Raw genomic sequence first — 23081 nt, 5'->3', positions numbered from 1 at the left:
TCTTCGGAAGGCGGAGATTAGGGGGCTTCGATTAACGGATTTCTCTGCAATCTGATTGGCGGATGGAATGCGCGCTTTATCCACACTCCCCCAATTATGGGGGCCCAATTCCTCCACATTGTTGAGCTGCTCACCCCTCTTTTCCAAATCTACTGCACTGCTGACTAGTTTAATCAATCCTCTTTAGCCTAACCCCCACCCCCCAAAATTCAACTATTTTATGATTATTATAAAAAATCATAACTATTAGTGTCATTATATCTTAAAAATTTGAGGTTGTGGGTTAAATTCTTGTCATATTTAGATGGTCTCATATCATAAAAATTTATTAATTCAAGTGAAGAGCAAAATCAATATTGACAAGTTCTTAATTAAAGATGAAACTAATTAGATGTGTTAAAACGGAAGAAATGAGAGTATTTTTCAAATTGAGTTCAGCTCCTCTCCTAGGAGAGTTCAAGATTGCAAGTTGAACTCCCAATTCCTTTGACGCATATACAGACTCACATCAAAAAGATTTACCAGTTTAGATGAAAATCAAAAACAGTGTGAATGAGATATTAATTGAATATGAGGTTAGCCAAGTGTATTGACAATAAGAAAAACACATGTTTTTCATATTACTCAAGGTTTGTTGATGAGCAAACAACAACGTTGAGCCCCCAAAATTTTACTCTTTTATTCTGTATATATATATATATATATATAGCGTAAACATGAAGATTATATTAGGTGATTCTATATAGAAAAAATATTAAAGGGATATTATTTTAGAAATGGAGAGTTTTGAGATACGCAGGCAGAGGTGATAGAGATGTGAATAGAAAGAAAGGGATAAGGTGGGAAGGGGGAGGTGAGGATATGTGATGGGGCTTGTTTTCTTTAGATTTCCTCTCTCTCCATCTGCCACTACTTTTGCATCAAAGGCGTGGCCAATATTCCTACTCACACTTGACAATATTATTTGATGTTCGTTTTCCCTCGCATCTTCCTTGTTTTCACACTTTTCTTCAAACATATCTCTCCTTTTTTTTCTTTTCTCTTTTTTGTCATTTCAATCAATTGAATATGATGAACTTACTACAGATAGCAAGTGATCACATACTATTGGTGGCACTGTCTGCCAGTTACACTTAGCATGGCTCTAGATTAAATTTGGACCAGAACCACCAAGCTAATAAATTAGTTGGCAAATGGGATCTTATGTGTTCAAGTTTTGTGAGAGTAATTTCTCTTTATTTTATTTTATGTGCCTGTATTAGTGTCTCATTAACATATAATAATAATGTTACCAAGAAATAATATGGTACAGGAAGGGATTATTTCTACTCAAAAAACAGTGAAGAGTTTCAAATTATAACATTCTAAAACACTCAATGATTAATCTAAACATCGGCTTTAAACTAAATAAAATTCAGAGCAAATGAGTTGAGTCATTAGGTACAACCAAGTAATACGTCTAGTTCATCATCAACCAGGTTTCATCAATTAATATGGAAATCCTATTACCGCAAGCTAAGTCCGACATTCTTGGCTTTGGGTACAAGGTTTCATCAATTAATTACTAGTTTGATCGTACAGGCTTTGGTCATGTCTATGTTCTCCATTTGCGTCTAGATTTAGAAAATGAAGCCCGATAGGGCTTATAAAAATATTAAATGTCACCGTTTAAGAATTGGGCCTTCCACATGAGACATGCTTTTTAGTTTGAGAAAGATCTAGATACGTGGCGTAATTAAACGTTCAAGAAAGAAGACTGGATCCAACTGTAATTAACCAAAATCTTTGCTTCAACCCTCCTCAATTCTGACCATGCGGCCGCCACCATATGGAAGCCAAGTGATGCTCTTAAATTAATTGCTGGGAGATTTCTAAGAATAACACAGTGCTCATGTTCATGTATACAAGAATCACTTTTAAAGAAAAATAAATTAGGATGTAATCAGATTATCTCCTGTTTCACCGAGCATAAAAGAGGCAAAAAGATGTTTCTCTCACTTGGCATGAGATAACAGATGCCCAAACTCAGAATGCAATGAGCTCTTCAAATATTTGTGTTTCCAATCATAACGGAAGCGGTTCGAATTGATAGGGAATTTAGCAAGTCACAGATCATTGACTCTTTGATACTTATTCTTTGCCCAAACTATGATCTTTACGAAAAATTAAACACCATGCTATACTCTCAATGATATATGTATAATTACTAAGATTCGCTAGCTGAGGCAACATCATCTTTGTGCTTAATCATGCCAGAGTCAACAAGAATGGGAATCTCTGCTGCAAGCCATGGTGCAAGACCCAAACAAAGGGCATGTGCAATACCAAACCTAGGGCTGCCAGAACAAAAAATAAGAAATAAAGCCATCAGAACAAGTCGCCAATAATTTCAGTATTCCCAATAGAGGAAACAGATTAAAAAATCTTGAACTGATACGGAAAATAAGTTTTCTTTTTTTAAATAAAAAATAAAACAGCTAGCCAAGCACAATGCCATAACATGGATACCGCTGGACAGATTGGCATAGATGGCCATCCTGATTTTCTATCATCATCAAATCTTGACCATTTAAGAAGTCAACTAAAATCCACAAGCCCCTACGCAGGATCATTGGTTTGGGGAAAGTTCCCAATGTGCCAATGCCCATCTTGATGAAATAGAGACGCGTATATGAGCTAACATCGAGCGCAGTCACCAAAGTCCATGCCTAACACTCTTGAGCGAATTTGAAGATCTTTCTCGTAAAGCATTGAGTCCTCAGCCAGTATCACCAAAGTCAAGAAGAAGAAGAACCCCCACCCCCTCGAGAGCTGAAAGCGCATGAAGGAGTTGTGTCTACGCTCTCAAGAGATGGAGTATTGAACACAAATCTCTACTACGGGGGTAGAAGCTTCAACATGGCATGCATCCTCCAAAGCATCTGCCTCGTTATCTCTGAGCCATTAGCGCTTATGAAAAATTGAAATACAAAAATGTTAAAAACTACAAATGATACAGAGACTCGAAATGATCTAGAGAACTGAAATGATCGGGTCTCGCAAGGGTGAAGGAGCATGGAGCACGAGCATAGGCACGAGAAGGCCAATGGCACCCCCAAGTAAGGGTTACTCGGGGGCCTTGGGGCGCTAGGGCGCTCGGTTGTGAGCGCTAGCACTGGCACGAGAGTGGGGGCACGAGTGTGCCCATGGCACCCTCGAGTGAGGATCACTTGGGGGCCTTGGGGTGTGACCACAGCCAATGTTATTAAAGGCCCAAGGCACACAAGAGTCTTGGAGCCTAAGGCGCAAAGCACAAGACGAGGCGCGAGCCTGGTGGAACTAGGCGCAAGTTAATAAAAATAAAATAAAATAAAAATATATGTCCTAGTAGAAGGAAAATGTATAAAATAAGTTCTAACTTCTAATAATATTTTAACAAGCATGTTATAAAAAAAAACCACTCTAAAGACCAAACATTCTATATTTTCATCATTAGAAACATCATCTCTAATATCTTTTTCCACATCATCTACTCTTCTTGTTGGATGATTTCTATGGTTTAGAAATGTGATGATAGTCTCATACATTTTTTTGATAGGTAATATACTAGACTTGAATTTGCATATTTATTTGTTTTGGTGACTTAATGTTGCATTTTATTATTGCATGTCTTGAATTTGTTCAATTCTCCCTATCCATCTTCATCTAATTCAAATTCAATTAGAGCATTTGAAGTAATAGCCTTTTTACTTATTGTCAAATTTGTAGTTGAAACAATAAATTTAAACTCTAAATAGTAAAAAATTAAATAAAATAACAAACAGTGAAATAAAAAGTTTAAAAAACAACTAAAAAGCCCAAGGCTCGTGCCTTTGCCTAAGGCGCCTTGGGCTAAGGCGCGCCTTTTCGTCTGCACTCGCCTGGAAGGCTTTCAAATGCCCAGGGTGTGCCTTGCGCCTAAGCACGCCTTTAATAACACCATAGTTTTGAAAGGCGCGAGGCGCAAAGAGTCCTGGAGCCTAAGGCGCAAGGCACACGAGGCGAGACACACCTTTGCGAAGCGAGGCGCACATTTTAGAAAAAAAACTCAAAATCTTGTAAAATCATAAAAAAAACTATCAAATTATCAATAATAACACATGCATATTATTAATGATTCATTATCTTCAAATTCTAAACTAACATCATCAAAGTTGATTCATTTATGCAAATTCTAAACTAACATCATCAAAGTTGATTCATTTATGCAAATTCTAAACTAGAAATATCATCAAAGTTCAAACTTAAAGTCTCAAACTCAAACAAGTACCAATCATCATACAAAGTTCTAAACAAACATATAAATACTACAAGTCCACAATCAATAAAGAAGTTTTAATCAATCATCAATAAGATCATCAACATCAAGGTCAATATCTTCATCATCCCCTTCAATCAAGAAAATGTTTTCATTTTGAAAAATGTTATTTTTCTAAGTCTGGAAGATTAGTGCATTATATAAGGAGACATATAAAAAAATGTTTTCATTTTGAAAAACTATCTCCCAGTATTCTAATAGCTAATGTTCATTGTTGTTAAAATGATTTTTAATGAATTTTTCAAGAAATAATAGGTATGTATTTTGGGGGTGGTAAAATCGCTAAATCCTGAGTTTATACTAAAATCAAAATTTTATTTTCTTATTCTTATGGATTTTGATTTTTTAGATATTTTTATTAAATCCAAATGGAGGGTACTTTCCTATTTATATTTATGTATTAAAATAAATGAAAAGCAAAATATAAATAAAAGAAAATGTGGACATTTACTTAAACTAAAGAAATATAAATATGTTGTAATGTATACATGTTGGAACTGAGAAGAGGGAAGAAATTGGGCTGCCTAGATTTTAATTAAAACTTAGGTTTCATACCTAGGTTTCATGAGGCACGCCTCTCGCCTTGGCACCTCACCATGCAAGGCGCGCGCCTCACTGAAAATCGCCTCGCCTCGGCCCAGGCGAGGCGCTGAACTGGCGCCTTAAGGTGCCTTGCGCCTAGGTAAGTGCCTAAGCCCGCCTTTAACAACTATGAATAACACTAGCCGAAGCCTTACGTTGGGAGGGGGGGGAGCCTAGGTGTGCCACCCTCGAGTAACCCCCACCCAAGGGTCTACAATGTTTATGCAGGCAACAACAATAACAAATCACATCCAATTTATATTTAAAAAAAAAACAAGGCCTATTAGCATAAAACATCCAAACCTTTTTCACATTTTTGTGATTTTATCCAAAAGTTTCAATTTTGGCAATAAGCTCCTGAATTGATCGATTGGTTGCAATTTTATCCACGATCCGAATTCAATTCATTGACGTCCAAGACCCGCTGGCATGGCATGCCGCATGGCATTTTAAAACATTTTAAATGGGTCTCACATGCACATGTGTAAAAAAGTAGGCCTATTAGCATGAAAAATTCAAACATTTTCGCATTTTTGCGATTTTATCCAAAAGCTTTAATTTTGGCAATAAAATCCCGATTTGATCAATTGGTTGCAATTTTATTCATGATCCAGATCCGATTCAAAAGACATCCACAACCCACTGACATGACATGCCACTTGGCATTTTAAAACATTTTGAATGGGCCCCACATGCACGTGTGAAAAAATAAAAAACAAAATGATATTAAATATATATATATGCACAGAGAGAAGGAAGTAGGCGAAGGACGGTGACGATGACGACGACAAACGGCGACGGCTATGACCGATCTAGAAGCTGGAGGCGACGATTGATCTGGGCTTGCTCCGGCTCATAGCGACAACGACCGATCTAGAAGCTAGATTGACCACCAATCTGGGCTTCCTCCTGCTCAGGGCCTCCTCACAGAAAGCAACCGACAGCCCTCTGCTCTTGCCAGCCCTATCAACGTCAACGATCAGCCATCAAGCTTCCAGATTCGGCTTTTCTTCCAGATCGGCCTCCATCACCACCTCTGGCTTCTAGATCGATCGCCACCTCCAGCCCAGCATCGTCGCCGTCCTCGTCCTCCGTTGTCGTCGTCCTTTGTAAATATATTGTGAAGACATTTGTTTTAGAATAGTTTATGTACTTAGATTTTATGCTTGTATAAAATCTGTTAGCGTAAGTTTACTTGATGTACTGGTTTTTCCTCTCTGTTTTATAACTGTCCAGAAGTTAGTTAGTTAGTTTATCGGTCAATTAGGGCAGTTGTTTGTAACTACCTTGCCCGCCTCTATGCTTTATAAATAGAGGCTGGGAGAACTCGGTTGTGGGTGTGAGATCTCAGGAATATCTTGTAAGGGTTGAGCAAGTGAGCTAGGTTGAGAGATTATGTATTTCTGTTGGGGTTTCTTCTCTTGGTAGTCTAGGGTTTTAGACTAAAGAAAAGAGAGGGTTTTCCTAGTTCATATAATTGTTGTAAAGTTGTCAAGATAGTGGAGATTTCATGGGCCTAAAGCAGTCTGGATGTAGGTCTCATTTATGAGACTGAACCAGGATAAAATCTGGTGTATCTTGTTGCTGTTTTTCGATTCCTATTCTTGTTCTTCCTATCGAGTGATTGTGTGTATATTGTTTGAGGTATAATCAGTGAGTTCTTGAGGGGTAGTTTGTTGTGAGTGTGTGGCGGTCTTAAGGACTACATATATCTATAACACACACACATATAACATATATTTAACATTATTTTAGTTTTTTATTTTTTTTACACGTGCATGTGGGGCTCACTCAAAATGTTTTAAAATGTCCGGTGGCATGCCACATCAACAGGTCTTAGACGCCAATAAATCGAATCCAAGTCATGGATAAAATTGCAACCAATTGATCAAATCGGAACCTTACTGCCAAAATTGAAACTTTTGGATAAAATCGCAAAAATGTGAAAAAAGTTTGGATTTTTCGTGCTAATAGCCTTTTTTGCACACGTGCATGTGGGGCTCACTCAAAATATTTTAAAATGTCAGGTGGCATGCCACGTCAAAGGGTCTTTGACGCCGAGTGTATGCATCAACAAAGATGATGTAGTACCTATAGCCTTCTATAGACAAAATAGGGTCAGGTCCCCAGAGATCAGAATAAATCAATTCCAAGGGTTTAACTGCAGTGATATCATGACTTGAAAAAGGAAGCTGACTTAACTTTCCAATCTTACAATAATCACAAAAGGACAAATCAGAACCTGAGCAAGAAATTCTCATTTTATTCAATATAGATCTGAGTACATTCATTGAAGGATGTCCCAACTTATCATACCATTGTTGACAAATTTTAGTATGCTGAACAGCATTTACAACATGTGGGAACTCATGACAAAGTAAGTTTGACCTTGTACATGTATCTAGTTTATTACATGTTTTTGAAGGAAAAGCAGAAGAAACCAAAGAAGTGTCTAGGGATGAAGCAAGAATGCTGGCACCAGCAGAACAAGATGCTGGAGTCAACCGATAAAGCCCATTCTTAAGGTGTCCCCGAAGCAGCACTAGTCCGAAAGCCTTGTCCTTAATCAAACAAACATTGGAATCAAATTCAGCTATTATAGTCATGAGTAAGCTGAGATACACTAATCAGATTTTTCTTCATACTAGGAACATGAAGAACATTAGATAATGGAAGGACTAAATTTGGTAGAGACTACAAATAACTGGTACCAACATGATTAATAGGAAGTTGCTTACCATTGCCAACAGCAACTTTGTCTCCACCAGTATAGGGAGCATGTAAAGAAAGGTTATTGAGGTTGGAGGTGATGTGATTAGTTGCTCCAAAGTCAACAAACCAGTTTGAATCGGGAAGAGAAGGAGAAGCGGTAAAGTTGTCAGGTGTGAAAGAATTAGAAGAACTACCATAGTGAGTAGGGGTGTTTGCGGTGCGGTTTGGCCGGTCTGAACCATTTTCAGCAAGCCAAACCGCTAGTGCGGTTTTCCGACCAAACCAGACCGTCTGGTTTGGGTGCGGCCAAACCGCACCAAACTGCACTGCATTTGCGGTCTGGTTTGGTGCGGTTTACCGCGGTTTAAAGCACTACATGATTAAAGTGCCTTAATAAAGCTAGATTCCAATTTTCTTCCCTTTCTGTCCGCTTCAAAAAGAAATTATCAGGAATTTTTGTTGGTTCCTTCCTTCCGACTGAGCTTTTGGATTAGGAAGGGGCATGCCACATGTATATACATGAAGGATATATACCATTTAAAGCACTACATGATTAAAGTCTGTCGATATTCTTTTCTTAGCATTGTAAGTATACGTAGCAATGAATGTGATACTTATATATATATATATATATATTCACCTTAAACTTGAAGTAGATTAACACTGAATGATCCTCGTTGGTGAGATCGGTGAACCGTTTTGGCCCGAGCTTCGGCCACAGCTATGTCTCGTAGATAGCTCTAGATCTGCCGAGCTTCCTCTCCTTTGTCTCGATCTGCCCGAGCTTCCTCTCCTCTGCCTCGATCTACTGGGCTTCTTCTCCGCTTCGGCTCGAGCTTCATCTCCTCTGCCTCGATCTACTGGGCTTCTTCTCCGCTTCGACTTGAGCTTCCTCTCATCTGCCTCGATTTGTCGTAGCCGACGGTGGAACCGTGGGTGTGGGCTACTGATGGATGATTCCGATTGGAGGAACTGGGGAAGGGTTGCGCGGGTGGGGAAGGGCCGGATGGGACTGCCGTATAGGGTTGCGCGGGTGGAGGAGGGGACTGCCGATTGCAATAGGGTTGCGGGTGGGGGAGGCGGCTTTGCCGAATGCGATTAGGGATTAGGGTTGCGTGTGGGGGAGGGGGTTGCACGGGGCTGATGGTGAGTTTATATATTAATATATTTTTTTAATTTTTTTTTTTATGTTCTGGGCGGTTCGGTTTAAAACCGAACCGCCTGCTGTCCAAACCGCGAACCTCGCGGTTTGGACAGCCTTCAAACCATTTTCGACCGCAAAACAAAAAAATCGACCGGTTCGGTCTGGTTCGGTTCAGTCTTGCCGATTTCCGCGGTGCACCGGTTTTTTTGAACACCCCTAATAGTGAGTGGCTTGTGTTAAAGCCATATCATTAGTGTAGACCCCGTTAGAATCACTAAAGGAGGCCAAGTAGGCTCTTGAAGGATTTTGATTCATAAACTGAGGCTGAGTAACAAACTGTGGTGAATTACCACCATCAGATCTGCCAAAACTTGCATTTGATGGTCGCTGGAATGTTTTATCAAACTGATGATAATACCGATCCACAAAATGGCTTGGCTTACCACACAACTGACAGTAAATTCTCCTATTAGAATTCCTACCTCGACCTCTTCCTCCTCTATTACCATATCCATTTCCTCACTGAGATGATCCTCCTCGAGTGCTACCAAAATTATAATTCTGAGCAGAAGGCATTGAAGCCACATTTACATGCATAGTAGAGACCGAATCAAAATTGACAATGGAGTTTTTGACTAAAAGTCTTTGTTCATGCATCAATAACAAGTATTGTACCTTTTCCAAATCGATCTCATCCATTTGATATGTAATAAGGCTAACAACTGTCTCATACTCTTGATCTAGGCCATTAAGAATGGCAAGCAACAATTCTTTATCATTCAGTGGTTCACCTATTGCTGCCAAAGTGTGTCCGACTGTTTTAATCTTGAGAATGAAATCATTTATAGACAGAGAGTCCTTTTTCATAGACCTTAACTGTTGTTTTAATTGAAAGGATTTGGCTATAGTTTGGCGAGAGTACAAATTTTCTAGAATACTCCATACCTCAGCTGATGACTCACTATGAATCACCTGAGCAAGTACCTCTTGATCAATTGTTGAGAACAGCCATCCCAATAGAAGCTGATCAGATCGAATCCAGCTCAAATATGCTGGATTAACTTCCGTTTCTTCACCATCGGATGCAGCCAGAAACTTAATAGGAGGTGTCGTTTTATTGAGAAACGACATCAGATCGAAGGCACACACCGTAGCAAGAACTTGTGCCTTCCAAAAAATATAATTGCTGGAATTGAGTTTAATCGGAATGAAATTCAACGCCTTAGCAACTGACGAGAAATCCGACTGAGATCCCGTCGATAACAAAGATGAAGAACAAGGAGAGGGAGACGAGGAAGAATCGAGAGTTTGATTGGAGGCCATCGATTTCAAATCGTGGCTCTGATACCATGTAAAGAAACAGCTAGAGCAGAAATAAAACCAAAGAGAATGAAAGAAAGATTTCTAGCTGATAGAAAAATAATCAAGCCTCAATAGATTCTGAAGATGAGTTGCCTTTAAATAGACAGCTCAACCGCTCATAACAAGAAACAAACAAACAGCCGCTAACTGAAAATAAGCTAACTGAAAAATACAAAGAACAACATACATATAGCTGAGAGAAAGAACATGATATTTAAACTACTCTAACACTCACTTCATAAATTTTGATCTGTACTCATTTCTCAAATTTTATTAACCCATGAAGAATTTTAGAAAATTCTACCCACAAGTGAATTTTTCTATTTTGTTTCACATCTCAATATAGTTAAAAAAATTGGAAAAGGTAATATTCATCACATTTTATTCTATACATAATCATAATGTATCAATAATTCTACTTAGTAACTAAACCTCCAAGATTTAATTGGAACTCAAGAAATAGAGAAAGTAAACTGTAGTAGCTTTTTGTATAAAGACCATGATAGGGAGAATCTGAACTGGAAAAGGGACAGGAAGTTATATTGGGAGGGAGGGAGTAAATGCAAAGCTTAGTCCAATAAAAATGGGCAACACTATGTAATATAATTGATGTGGTCAAAAGAAATATGGTTGCATCCCATAGAAGGTATTGTCTGCTTTGATGCAGAAGCATGTGGGAGTGACTGCACAAATTTGTCTTAAAAAGGACCCTCATGGGGAAGTGAAGTGGTCAATATATAAGCCACAACTCACCATTAACTTGTGCTGATATAAGTTTGTCTCTCCCCAACACAAGTCCCCAAATAAAGAGTGAACCATATGTATAGGGGAGCTGATATGTGGTTCCTACAAACAGTGCCATATGATGCGGTCAAAGTATGGTTGTCTCCTTCAAGAGATATTGTCCGCTTTGACATAAAGACACATCCATATGACCACACGATTTTGTCCTAAAATGAATCCTGATGAGAAAGGGGAGTGAAACTTTGGTTAAAGCCACAACTCACTCTTGAATCCAAATTGCAATGCATACATTGCACGTCCACATCCCATTCACGTGAAAGGAATCCAGACCTTCCAAGAAGCACTAACGGAATTCAAAAGAAACCATAATAAAATCATACCAGTTCTTGGCCCAGAGAGGCTTGAAATGCACAGTCAAGCATATCTTCCCTCCTCTATACATCTGTAACCACGAAAACAAATACATCAAATTATAATAAAATCAACAACGGGGACAAACAAAAGGGCCAATCCGTCTCAAAATCAAACCTTCTGGGTCTTGCCGTCGAGCTGGGGGAGCTCGAGCTCGGGGGCGGTGGCGGGGTAGGTGACGGGGATGTCGAACTGGAGGTCGAATTCATACTTGAGGAGGTTGTGGACGTACCAGCACTTGCCGGTCCAGCGGGTGCCCTCGGGGTTGGCGGCGGAGATGCGGAACCAGTCGTTGTCCTTGGACTTGTTCATGACGGTGTAGGCGATCAGTGCCTTGTACTCCTCCTTGAGCCGCTGCGTCCAGGCAGCGCCGTCACGCGGGCCGGCTTTGGTCGAGAGTAACGGGATTTGAGTCAGCGTCGACTTCGTGCTCGGATCCCAAGTCTCCATCTTCACCTCCAAACCCTAACCCTAGGATCCTCCTCTCTGTCTCAGTGCTGCTTCGGAATTACTCTGCGCACTTACGGAAGAACTCCCTCTCTCTCTCTCTGTCTCTCTCTCCCCACCTTCTCTCATTTTATTGTTTGGGTTTGGTTTGGGAATACAATTCCGGAATCAAATAAATGTGTTTATAAAAAAAAAATTCAAAGATACTTAGAAATTATGATTTTTGAATTGTTTTCACGTGAAATAAATTTATCTCTTGTGACAAAAATTATCGTGTCTAATAACAATATCAAATTAATAAAATTATCATATCATGTGTTAATTTTCATCTAAATATATATGTTATTATAAAAGTTTTGTGTAAATTTTTGGCACACAAAATAAAATAAAGAAAAAAACGTTTTACTTTTAATAAGTATTATTAAAAAAATAAAATATCTTTTAAACTTAATAACATTATGGACATTCCCTGTAAGACTTTAATCAAATAAATACTAAAATTAAAGATAATGGCATATTAGATATTTTACTTATTCGACTTAATTAATAAGTACGATTTTGTGAGACTTATATCAATGTTTTTGGAATTATGCCATCATTTTGTTATGATTCACTTATTTACTTTTTAAAAAACCTTCATTTATAGAAATTTTATAAATATCAATTCTATTCCACTTTAATTGGGAAAATCCTTCTGGTGTTTCTTTGTAAATTACAGAGGGATTGAAGAAGAACAAAGACAGGATCAAAAGATCAACAACTAGAAACCAACACAAACATACAAATTACTTTTATAAAACAAACAAAAAAGAAAAGAATCCAACTCATTAGCCAAGCAAAACCGCCAAAACGATCCTAGTGCATAGAAGCATTCTTTTTCCTTTTCTTGTTACTTCCAGTGGAGGTTTGTTACTTCCATAATTTTTCGATCCCAGACTGAAAAAAAAATGTAGTAACTATATATCCATTATCCAAGCTACGAAGCTCATTAGAAAATTGGCTAAAAAAATGAGAAAAACGAATTTTGTATATATCTTGAAACTCGACGAATGTAGCCAAGCAACTTCAATTTCAGAACGGTATAGAAAAAATCCACTCATTGTGAAAACTAGGAGACAATTACACCCTGCGATTGACAAGCACGAGAAAACTTTACAACAAATAATGAAATTCTAATTCTGCAGAAGACGGAGCATTGAACAAAAGAAACTACAGTAAAAATTATGACTTCTCCATGTTTAGAGGGCATTTCATTTGGCAGCCTAGAGAACCCGGTACTCTGCCTTCTGGTCATATAGCAGCAACACCACCTCATCTATTTGCTCATTGCTGGCATGCTCAAATGTTGCATATAGTCGTGAGTAAAAAGAAGGTAACAAAATGTCGAGGCAAATCCCCGCATTGGGCAGCCAATGAGTTTGGGATCGGAAATTGGCATCAACAAAACTGACGAGGAAAACCTCTCCTGGGATCTCAGCATTGAGACTAAAGGGTAAATCACTTGATCGGGAGAATAACGTCAAGGTTTTTCTGAAGTAGCCAACCTTTAGGATAAGCAAGTGCGTGAGCTTCCAGATGGAGATGCCAGTTCATTATCTTTGAACAACCAGAGGGCGTGCCTTCCATCTGACTTTCGTCTTCCACCACTTGTTCTATAAATGTGGTTTCCTGTGGAATGCCAAGGTTAATGATAGTAAGTCTTTTGTTTCAAGTTCAAGTCTGCATGAATCCTAAGAAAAATGTAACGCAAAAGATCAGAATATGCAACTTGGGCATATATACTTGGAAACCCTCCTTCACAGTGTTCAACTGTCGAATTGGATTCAAAGTGGGTCGTTTCCATCTCTTTGGGTCCCATAATATGGTGCTGTTGAATGCAAACCCAGACATGTCAACATGAAATCTTCGGAGCCTTTTACTCTTCTCATTTGTGTGCCATCCAATTACTCTAGTCCCATTGCAGACTGGACCTTCAAGTATCGCCTTGTTTTTGCTTTGTTCAAGCATAGCAACGGGCCAGGTGCCAAAACGGCTAACAATCAGAAGTACAAAAAAATGAATTAGGGGGCAAAATCAACCAGAAAATGGAAGGAGTGTATGTATAAGACTGATGTGCACCCTTTTTGATGTTCCCGCGATGTTCCAGACAAATGAAAAATGTTAAATAACCTGTTGCAAGGGAGGTCTAACATCCTTCTCGACTCTTGCAGTGTAACAAACAGAATACAAAATCTTAAAAGCCACAGACGGCTAATCCCAGAGTCAATTTCATTATTTTCTCATTGGAACAGAATTAAAGTGTGATTATTTTCTTTTTTATATGGATGGAACAGTATCTAAATGAGCAGATCCTCCTATGGCAGAGATAGTGAGAATGTAAGAAATAACACAGTTCCTTTGTTGACTCATTCAAACCCTCAATGAAGAAATATTTTCTCAAGATCAAAGCAAAACAAAATAGTACAGAATTTTGTACGTGTAGTGGGATTCTGCACCAATTTGATGAAAGTTTCAAATGCAGTAGCAACACTATCTCCCACACAAGAAGAATAGCTTCCCGACATATCATGCTTCTACACCTATAAAAATAGGAGGTGTGCCACCTTGCTAAGCATTTGTTTCCATAGGAAAAACCAAAAGCATTTGTTTCCATAGGAAAAACCAAAAGCTTGTTTTTCCTTGCTTCATCACTGATAAATGTTCATTCACACTCTGTTTCATGGCTGATGAATAGCCTATTTCCATTGAAAAATAAACTTCTGGGGTATGCTTCCATTTCCAGCTCGATTCATTCTAATGTTTTCACTGGTCTCTAGACACATTATGCAAATAAAGTTTACGACTTATAAACTGCTTTTCGCTTGCAAAATTCAATCCATTTCCTATAATTTTTTCTCAAACTGACTATATTTTGGCAGTGTCATAAAATTTGTGTGTGTGAAAGAGAGAGAGACTGAGAGAGAGAAACCAAACTCAAAAGGCGGAAAAGGTTTATTAAAGGTCATATATTTGTCATAACTGAATAGGAATGAACTTATCAATAAAAACAAATAGGTTATTTTGGCCGATCCCTAGCTAATATCACAAAACAGGTCATATATGAGTATATCCAATCAAGTAATTCAAACAATGGAAGGGGCAATGGTGCAAATTAAGAAATGCATGACATATTGCTATAAACAATCAAGAAAACAGAATGACCTAGCGGAAGGAAAAATCCACAAGCAACAGGTAACATGCAATGAGAACTATTAACCAAATTTGTTTGAACATTTGTGCAGAATATTTTCAAATGTCCTGTAGCTTAGAGAAGGAACAAAACATGATGTTCTTACAAATCTGAAAATTGCTTAAAATTATATTTTATTATTTTCCTAAAAGACATTTGGGCTTATGAACATAAACCATTGCATGTCTGATAACGCAAACTATGTATTCAGAAAGGAAAGGCATAAATTGTGCTCCTATAACATGCATATATAGAAACCTATATGCATCTGTGCTTAGAGTGCTAATAACTGGTATAATTTTCTTTTATTTACTAATGAATATAAGATCCAGCCAATCAGTGGTAAGAGTTCAAATCATTATCTCCCAGCTCAACCTTTTCCACTCCTTCCACTAAACAGTAAACTGCACATTATATTATATCACGAAAGGCAGTTTGCTCAATTACTATCCCTTCACAATCATATTGTGATTTACATGTATTTTTACATGTGAACAGATGAACAGATGGCCCATTAATGATAGTAGAGGGAGTTCTGAAATCTATTGCTTCAATCCGATAGAAAATAATAGCAAAAGCATTCGACATAAAGAAAATAGCTAAATAACATAAGATAGTAGTGTAGGAGTGGTTAAAGGTTAATCATTTATTAGTGCAACTTATATGCCTGTTTTCCCCAGTGCTCCAACTGTGCATATACATGCACATGTCCACATGAACATCCATAACAGATGTAGGGAGGTAGAGTGGCAAACATGGTCTCCCTGCGGAATGCAGATTGTTCTAGTACATGAAAGTGGGAATGGGATTGCAATACATTCCATGAATGTCTCTTTAAGAATTGGATCCAGTGAAATAACACGATCCATTGTTTTTTGCTAAGACACAATCTACTTTGTTATTCTTCAAATTAATTTTACAACATACTTCTCAAAGAGTGCTGGTCAATTTTTAGCATTTTTTCAATCCAAAATTCTAATACTTGTGTATGGTTATTTCCTTCATAAGAAAATATTTAAGAGAATAGATATGAAATGTTTAGATTGCTAGGACAGCTAAATTCTCCATATTAGAATTAAAGTGTACCATGTTTCAGAACTTGCTAATCAAATTGTAAAACGCTAGGGCACTAACAGATTTTGGTAATGTATGAGGTTCCCTCCCCCCAACATAATCTTGTGCCAAATGGTGACATAAATCTAAAATACAACAAATTTCTAGCCATAACAATAAATAAGCTCACAACCCAGAATTTATGTAATCTCTAGAATTTCTGGATGAAACTGTAAATAAACCCAAAGCGGAAAGTTTTATGCAATCCTGGGAATTCTATATAATTATAATAAGCTCAGAACCCTAGATATTATGTAATCCTGGAACCCCATATTAGCCCTTATTAATATTTCCACTATTACTATTAGAATCTCAACCTGGCCCAGGCTAAAATAACTTCTTGAATGTCGAACACTAGACTATGCTAATCTACAACTCAATCTTTTGGGGTGACACAAGGACAAATGAAATAAGTTACCTTCTCAAGTAGTAAGTGATTCAGCGCCTCCTCATGGAGCATACACAACTAAGATACGCCTTGAGCAACTCTAGACTCATTTGCTTTCTAAGTCTTTAGACTTGTATTCACAATAATCTCCTTGGTACCTAGGTTAAGGCAAACCCAAGTATTTCTTCCATAGGACCAGAAGGATCAGTGTGCTTGTAGAGTTCGCCATGTCTTCAAGGCACTTGTCCTTTACTCCGGCTTGAGGAGCTCTTGTCTTAACCACCCAAAAGAGAGAGGAAGCACCTAAATAAGACATGCTTTATGAGGGATCAGCAAAGTGCTCAACTAAACCTACCTGCACCTATATTAGCCTTTCCATTCCAAAAGAGCCTGTTTCACTAACATATTTACAAAATGGATTGTCAAATGTCCCTTCAAAAGAAAGAGGTGAATCTACATGCCAATGATAACTTCTCCACTTAAAACAGGGTTTTTCCCTCCATGTTAAACCAAGGGTCGATTTCCATTCTCTCTAGATAATCTGTCCCTTCCCCATCGCTAACAGTAAGGTGACTCCTCGGTGCCTGTCATTATTTCCCAAAGGGCCCTAACAGCTGCTTTACCATCCACCACAACATGTCTACAAACAAAAATTATAAGTATTGAATATTTAGCTTCAAGCAAGAAGGATACATGAAAATATAATTACATCTACATTCAAATATTTTATTATCAAATATCTAAAGCATGCATTTGGTTCACAAGATAGGATATGATGAGATCTAATTATCTGGAGATCATTCCTTAGGAGACAATTATATTGGGAAAATATATATCTTGTTGACTTTTTTCCCCACATTTGATAAAGTGGGATAAATTATAAGATAAATGTTAAATGCAGTTGTTTATGTATTGAAGTTCACATATTTAATTGTATGTTTATATTATTATTATTATTATATGCTTTATACTAGTTATATATTAAAATATTTGTGCATAATTACTTTATAAATAACTATGTTATAGTTCTATAAAATATTATGTTTTTATATTATGTAATTCTTAAAAAATATAATTACACCATGTTGTATATATTCTGTTTATTTACACTATATAAATGTCTATGAACATAAACATTTATAATCAAGCTTGTTATTTTATTATATTATTATATGTTGCTACATATAACCCCACCAAGTAGGGTAGGTTGCATGAATTCTAGACCCCCATCCATCTCTATCTATGCCCATATCCTTCGCAAGGCCATTATATTTGGTCTAAAGATTTTCCACCAAATTTTTCTTTGGTCTTCCCCTCCCTCTTAGCTACAAATTTGTTCTATTTCATTCACTCACCTCACTAATGCTTCTATCAAGCATTTTCTCACATGTCCAAATCATCCTAATCATGAGTCCAACATTTTATCTTCAATAGGTGCCACTCCAAGTCTCCAATCTTATTGCATAAGCCCATTATACCTCATGTCATGTTTTAAGGGTTTCTGACACAAGTATTATTTGGTATTCCTCTACCTCTTTTGCCACAAGTTTCTCCCATGCCCTTAATGCTTATAGGCGCGTTTATTGGTCTTATTCTCATATATTCAAACCATTCTAATCACATCCCAACATTTTAACTTCCATAGGCATCATTCCAACCTTATTACCTATAATTTTGTTTCTAATTCTATTTTTTCTTATATGGCTATACATCTACATAACATGCTCATCTCAATTGTGCAGATATATTGCACATGTTGGTACTCAACTACCTAACATTCTGCCCAGTAAAACAAAGATGGCTTATAACCATCTAATAAATTTTCTTATCACAACATCATCCACATTTTTAATTTCACTGCACTTACATTCCTTAAATTTATTTTTAACATGCTTAACTTAACTTCTAGATTTTAAGGTGTTCTGCCATAATTCAATCTTAATAGTAGCATCTTCTTTTGTCTTGTACATTAAGACAATAATGTCTAGAAATAAACAACTAGATGTACATTGTGAGTTCAGCCATCACAACAAAGAAGCAAGAGCTTAGGGCAAATCCTTGAGATAATCTAATTATAAATAGAAAATTCTCAATGTCTCCTCCACAAGTCCTAATACAAAATTCTACTTGATGATTGATTTCCTTAAATGTACATACTGCAGAACATGAAGTAATACAATTTCTAGCTAGGAATCATGATCAAATCTGAATTCAGGTATTGTAAATGGAAGAGGTGCAGATATTCTTTTGCACATTTTATGTATACAACTATGCACACAAATTGTTGAAAAACAAAACTAAAGATTAAAATTGCAACTAAAAAGCTATCAGGCTCCATATATAAAAAGGGATGAAACAGATTTTCCCACTCCATAAATCAAGCTTTAATGCCTAGCATCGCTCAATGCATAAATATTATCCTTTATTCTTAACTAGAAGCATATCCTAAATAAGCACATACTTCAAGCTCTATATCTACAAACAAAAATCAATCTTACAACAAACAGATGCAGCTGAGGCTTCTTTCCTTTTTCTTTAATGTACGTTTTTTATTTGTAGTTGAAGCTTATCTTTTGCTTGTTTGAATTATAGCTTATAATGAAGGGATGTCAGCACCAATCCTATGTCACATGTACATCGCATGATCACTGGCACTTAAAGGGCAATGAGTCAGTGACAAAAAGGTTTTGGAGGAACCAAGACTAGCACTAGGGTATCACAAAGCTGTATTTCTAGAGGGGAAGCTATCAAATATTTTGTACTGGAGAACTTTGACTATAGCTGTTTCTCTTCACTCCCCCTCACATTCTCCCTGTTCCTTCCTTATTCTTTTCCTCATTTCTTCACTTATCGCCTCCTACTCTTTCTTCTCTGTTACCCATCTTTACTTCATCTAGTATACCAGCCTCTAAGCTATTTCTCCTTCTTCTATTCTCTACCCTTATATGGGTGGTTTTCTTAATTCTACTCCCTAGCGCTTCATTGCTCCTCTTCTTCATCTAATATTCCAGCTTCTACATTACTTCTTCTTCTTCCTAATCTACAGTCCAACCTTGATGGTTTTTGTTAATCTAAGCTTGTATTGGAAATTCCACAGAAAAAAAAAAAAAAAAAAAACACCTTGTTTCTAGTTTGTCTATCTCCAAGTAATTTGAGTTCAACAAATTCAACAGTTACATTATTCCTTTCTTGATTTAATACCATATTACCTAGAGTTTCAGTTAGGAAGTGTTTAGGTGAACTTGTCACATAATTGTTTTAGTACATTAAGAGATATAATGTCATGCCATTGAGATTACAATTTGAAATGTATAACTATTCTCATGCTCAGAAGTTACAAATATACCATAGAATAGCCAAGGAAAAGATATTTGAAATGTAAATTATCTTGAGAGACAGCATTCTGTAACGGGGTACTGTTCTTCAACAATGACATATTTAGGACTCCCGTGAGACTGTTGTCAGATTGTTACAAGTTTTTAGAAGCCATTGGACGAACACTGAGTGTGGGATCACTGCCCAGATGGTATGACACTTAGGCTCTCACACGAATTGAACACAAACAGTTAATAATTAGTTTGAAAATATATAAGGGGTTTACCATCATTTTGAAATAGGGACGAATTTCTGACATTTGGAGTGTCTGGACTGGTTTTGTAACTCAAAGAGGAGTAAAAACATTTTGAAGACTCTCAACCTCAGTCTTAGCACAATTGATCTTCAAGCATTTAAAGCTTGTAACCTTGATGTATTTTAATTTTTGGCATGTTCATATGGTTTATTACAGATTTTTCATCACCAATTCTTCATCTAATGACATTAAAGACTAGTCCCAGCCAAAACTTTCTTCTTCACTGGACTCATTATTGGCTTGGCTTTTTAACTGTTTGGTAGGTGTTCCTGAAATAATTTGGGTTCGTACTAAAGTTGCTTTAGCGTTCAAAATTCACTCTTTGACCTGAGGATGCATCAGAAACAGTTCAAAGCCCTAGGAAGAAAATAAATGCATTATTTGTACAACATCTTAAGATCACATATGTGACAGACGTTATGATGAAAGTCAAGACCAAGTACCTGATTTCTCTGAGACCTTCAAACAACTCAAACGAATAGATATTGTCATCGTCAGCAAAGTAAACAATCCCATCCAGTTTGTGGTGCTCAATATGCTCGAGCGCAGTGTTCCGCTGGTGAACACCTCTGTCTTTCACGTTTGTGGAATTCTTCGTGCACGGTAAATGCCTATACATAACACCAGTCTTCCTCAGCATCTCTGCTGTCTCCATCGACACAGAGTTCATCTCCACCACGATCCACAACAGCGGCGGAGGAACAAGTCTAAGCACCTGTCCCAATCTGTTCAAGTAATAAGCCTGAAGCGCCCGATTATACGTCGGCGTCACAACAATTAATGGTTTCCGCGGCACAAAATCAAACCTCTCTTTCATACTAAATCTCCTCTTAGCTCCTAATTCCACCATATCCACATTTACGCTGTCAACATCCTCTTGAACATTAACCGCCGGCGGCTTGATCTCGAACGAGAAATCATGGCTCCGGATGTCATCAACGCTGCCAAACGGAGTCATACCTAGTAAGAACCCCAGGAAGAAGAACAATAAACACCTGTAGAACGATCTCCTCCATGTATGGTGCCCTTTCCGAGATTGGCGTTGCAGGAAAAGACCATCGAGGAATTGGCGGATCCCAACAGTGAACGTGGAACCCGTCGCCGAGCCCTTCCCGGTGGACAGAACCTTGTGAGACTGCGACGATGCCGGAAACGCAGCCCCGCCGTTCTGATACGGCCGGTCACGGTACGGCGACAGAGTTCTCCTGATCGAAGCCATTCACCAGAGTAAAAAGCATGGAGAATCGACTTTTTCACTTCAAAGTTCAATCAAAAACAGAGATCATGCGAATATAGAAACCAGCGATGAGATCGATCAAGTAGCAGAGAAAACGCGATTTGGCAGTTTCGATTGAGATTTGAAATCGCAAAGAGCGGCGAGTGGAATGGATTGAGATAGATTGGGCGAGGATTCGGAAATGGAAAGCGGCTTCGATCTTTCTTCTTCTCTTCGGGAGGGAGGGGGGGGGGGGGGGGGGGCGCTAGATAGCTGGCAGGCGCGTCGTTGCGGCGGAGGCGGAACGCGTCACGCTGGCTTTCCTTTCTGAGATCATTGTCTGATAGAAATTAATCATGTCTCTTGGTGACGACATGATGATTAATCTTGTTAAACAGACAGGGGCTCCCTTCAGCTTACCTTGTGTTCTTTCCAACTAAGACAAAGCTTACATCATAATAATAATAATAATTATAATAACAACAACATTAGGGGGGATGTTCGTTTAATTGAAAGAAATGACACCGAAATGTGAAATGAACTTGTTCGTTCGACCGCGATGCAATGCTTCTTGAATTTTGTAGAAGACGCAGTTCTTCTACTCCTCCTCCTCCATCATATTGCCGAATTAAACGATGGCTTGCTTATGTACAAAAAGTTCGTGTCACAATTGGTAAATTATGTTTTTATGTGGAAATTTCATTATGTCTCTGTTTATTTGTTTTTATATTTAAATAGTAAATAAGGTAAAAATGTGTTTCAAGCAATAACATTTTTCAAATCAAAATGTAAAAAAAATTTGGGGTGCAAAAAAAAAAAAAAATTGGTTATTGGAATATATTTTTAGGTAAATTGCAGCTAGGCACCGTAGTTTGAGTCAATGATTTCTTTTTTTAAATAATTTTTGAGGTCCATATGATTTAAATTTTTTACTTAAGACACTTATTCTGTTTCTAACTTTCTTATTTAAATATGAATTAAGTTAAATTAAATTTATTAAATATTAATTAAGTAAAACTAAAACTAAATTTAACCAAATAATTTAAAAAAATAACAAATTAAAAAATAATATAATTGAATAGTATAACTTATTCTTCTATAAAAGGTTAGCATCGGTGGCTTTTGCCATCACAAATGACATCTTTTTATGTCTTTCTACCTCAAATTGCCATCATAATTTGCTTTTATTACTTTAGCATATTTTTTTACTTGGTTATTGCCTATTGTTTATGTCGTGTCCAATCTCATTTTCTTCTCTCTTTCTCTAACTTTATCTTTGTTTCTCTCCTTGTTGTATTGATTATCTATCTCTTTTTATAATAAAAATTGCCAAACCACATCTATTATCGCAATGGAATAATAAAGAGTTTTCATCTACAAAAATAATAAAAGAAGATGTTAGCACAAATAACAAATAAATCAATCCCAAAATTGATTGATGGTCAATGGGCTCATGGAACCCATTGATTTTCGTATCCGACCTCTACCACCATCTTTGTCTCCCTTTGTTCTTATTTTTCTCTATCTCATATATTTCTCTCTTTAATTGTCATTGTCACCTTCTCTTTAGTGAAACCTTAACTGTAACTAGCTTTATTTTGTATTGCAATGGTTAATGCTGTGATCTTATTGTTTATCTCTATGGTTGACGTCGTAATCTCATTTTCTTTTACCTTATCTCTATTTCTATAACTTAATCATCTTCCCAAAGACAATAATAGGTTCCTATTATGGAATTTTTTTGTCAATTATAGTGGGGGTTGCCA

At 37.3% G+C, this 23081-nt stretch overlaps 2 protein-coding genes across 3 annotated transcripts; both read right to left on the bottom strand.

Moving 5' to 3' along the window:
* Nucleotides 1-2022: 2022 nt before the first annotated feature.
* Nucleotides 2023-11875, bottom strand: LOC127799765 (ubiquitin-fold modifier-conjugating enzyme 1). Its single transcript, XM_052333991.1, has 3 exons — nt 11409-11875; nt 11261-11322; nt 2023-2336 (listed from the first exon to the last, which is right to left on the bottom strand). Exons 1-3 carry the CDS (start codon nt 11739-11741, stop codon nt 2207-2209), a joined length of 525 nt encoding a protein of 174 aa, XP_052189951.1. The 5' UTR covers nt 11742-11875; the 3' UTR covers nt 2023-2206.
* An 872-nt stretch (nt 11876-12747) lies between these two features.
* LOC127799996 (probable beta-1,4-xylosyltransferase IRX9H) lies at nt 12748-21851 on the bottom strand. Of its 2 annotated transcripts, none has more exons than XM_052334343.1 (3): nt 20543-21833; nt 13521-13770; nt 12748-13406 (listed from the first exon to the last, which is right to left on the bottom strand). In XM_052334343.1, the coding sequence occupies exons 1-3, from the start codon at nt 21316-21318 to the stop codon at nt 13236-13238; spliced, it is 1197 nt and encodes a 398-aa protein (XP_052190303.1). In that variant the 5' UTR covers nt 21319-21833; the 3' UTR covers nt 12748-13235. The 2 variants fall into 2 exon arrangements, with proteins under 2 accessions (XP_052190303.1, XP_052190305.1); XM_052334345.1 differs by having other exon boundaries at nt 13244-13406; nt 13507-13770; nt 20543-21851.
* Between the last annotated feature and the right edge of the window lie 1230 nt (nt 21852-23081).

Source organism: Diospyros lotus, chromosome 4 (assembly GCF_014633365.1).
Source record: "Diospyros lotus cultivar Yz01 chromosome 4, ASM1463336v1, whole genome shotgun sequence".
Classification (NCBI taxonomy): Eukaryota; Viridiplantae; Streptophyta; class Magnoliopsida; order Ericales; family Ebenaceae; genus Diospyros; species Diospyros lotus.
This window is presented reverse-complemented; position numbering and strand designations above follow the sequence as displayed.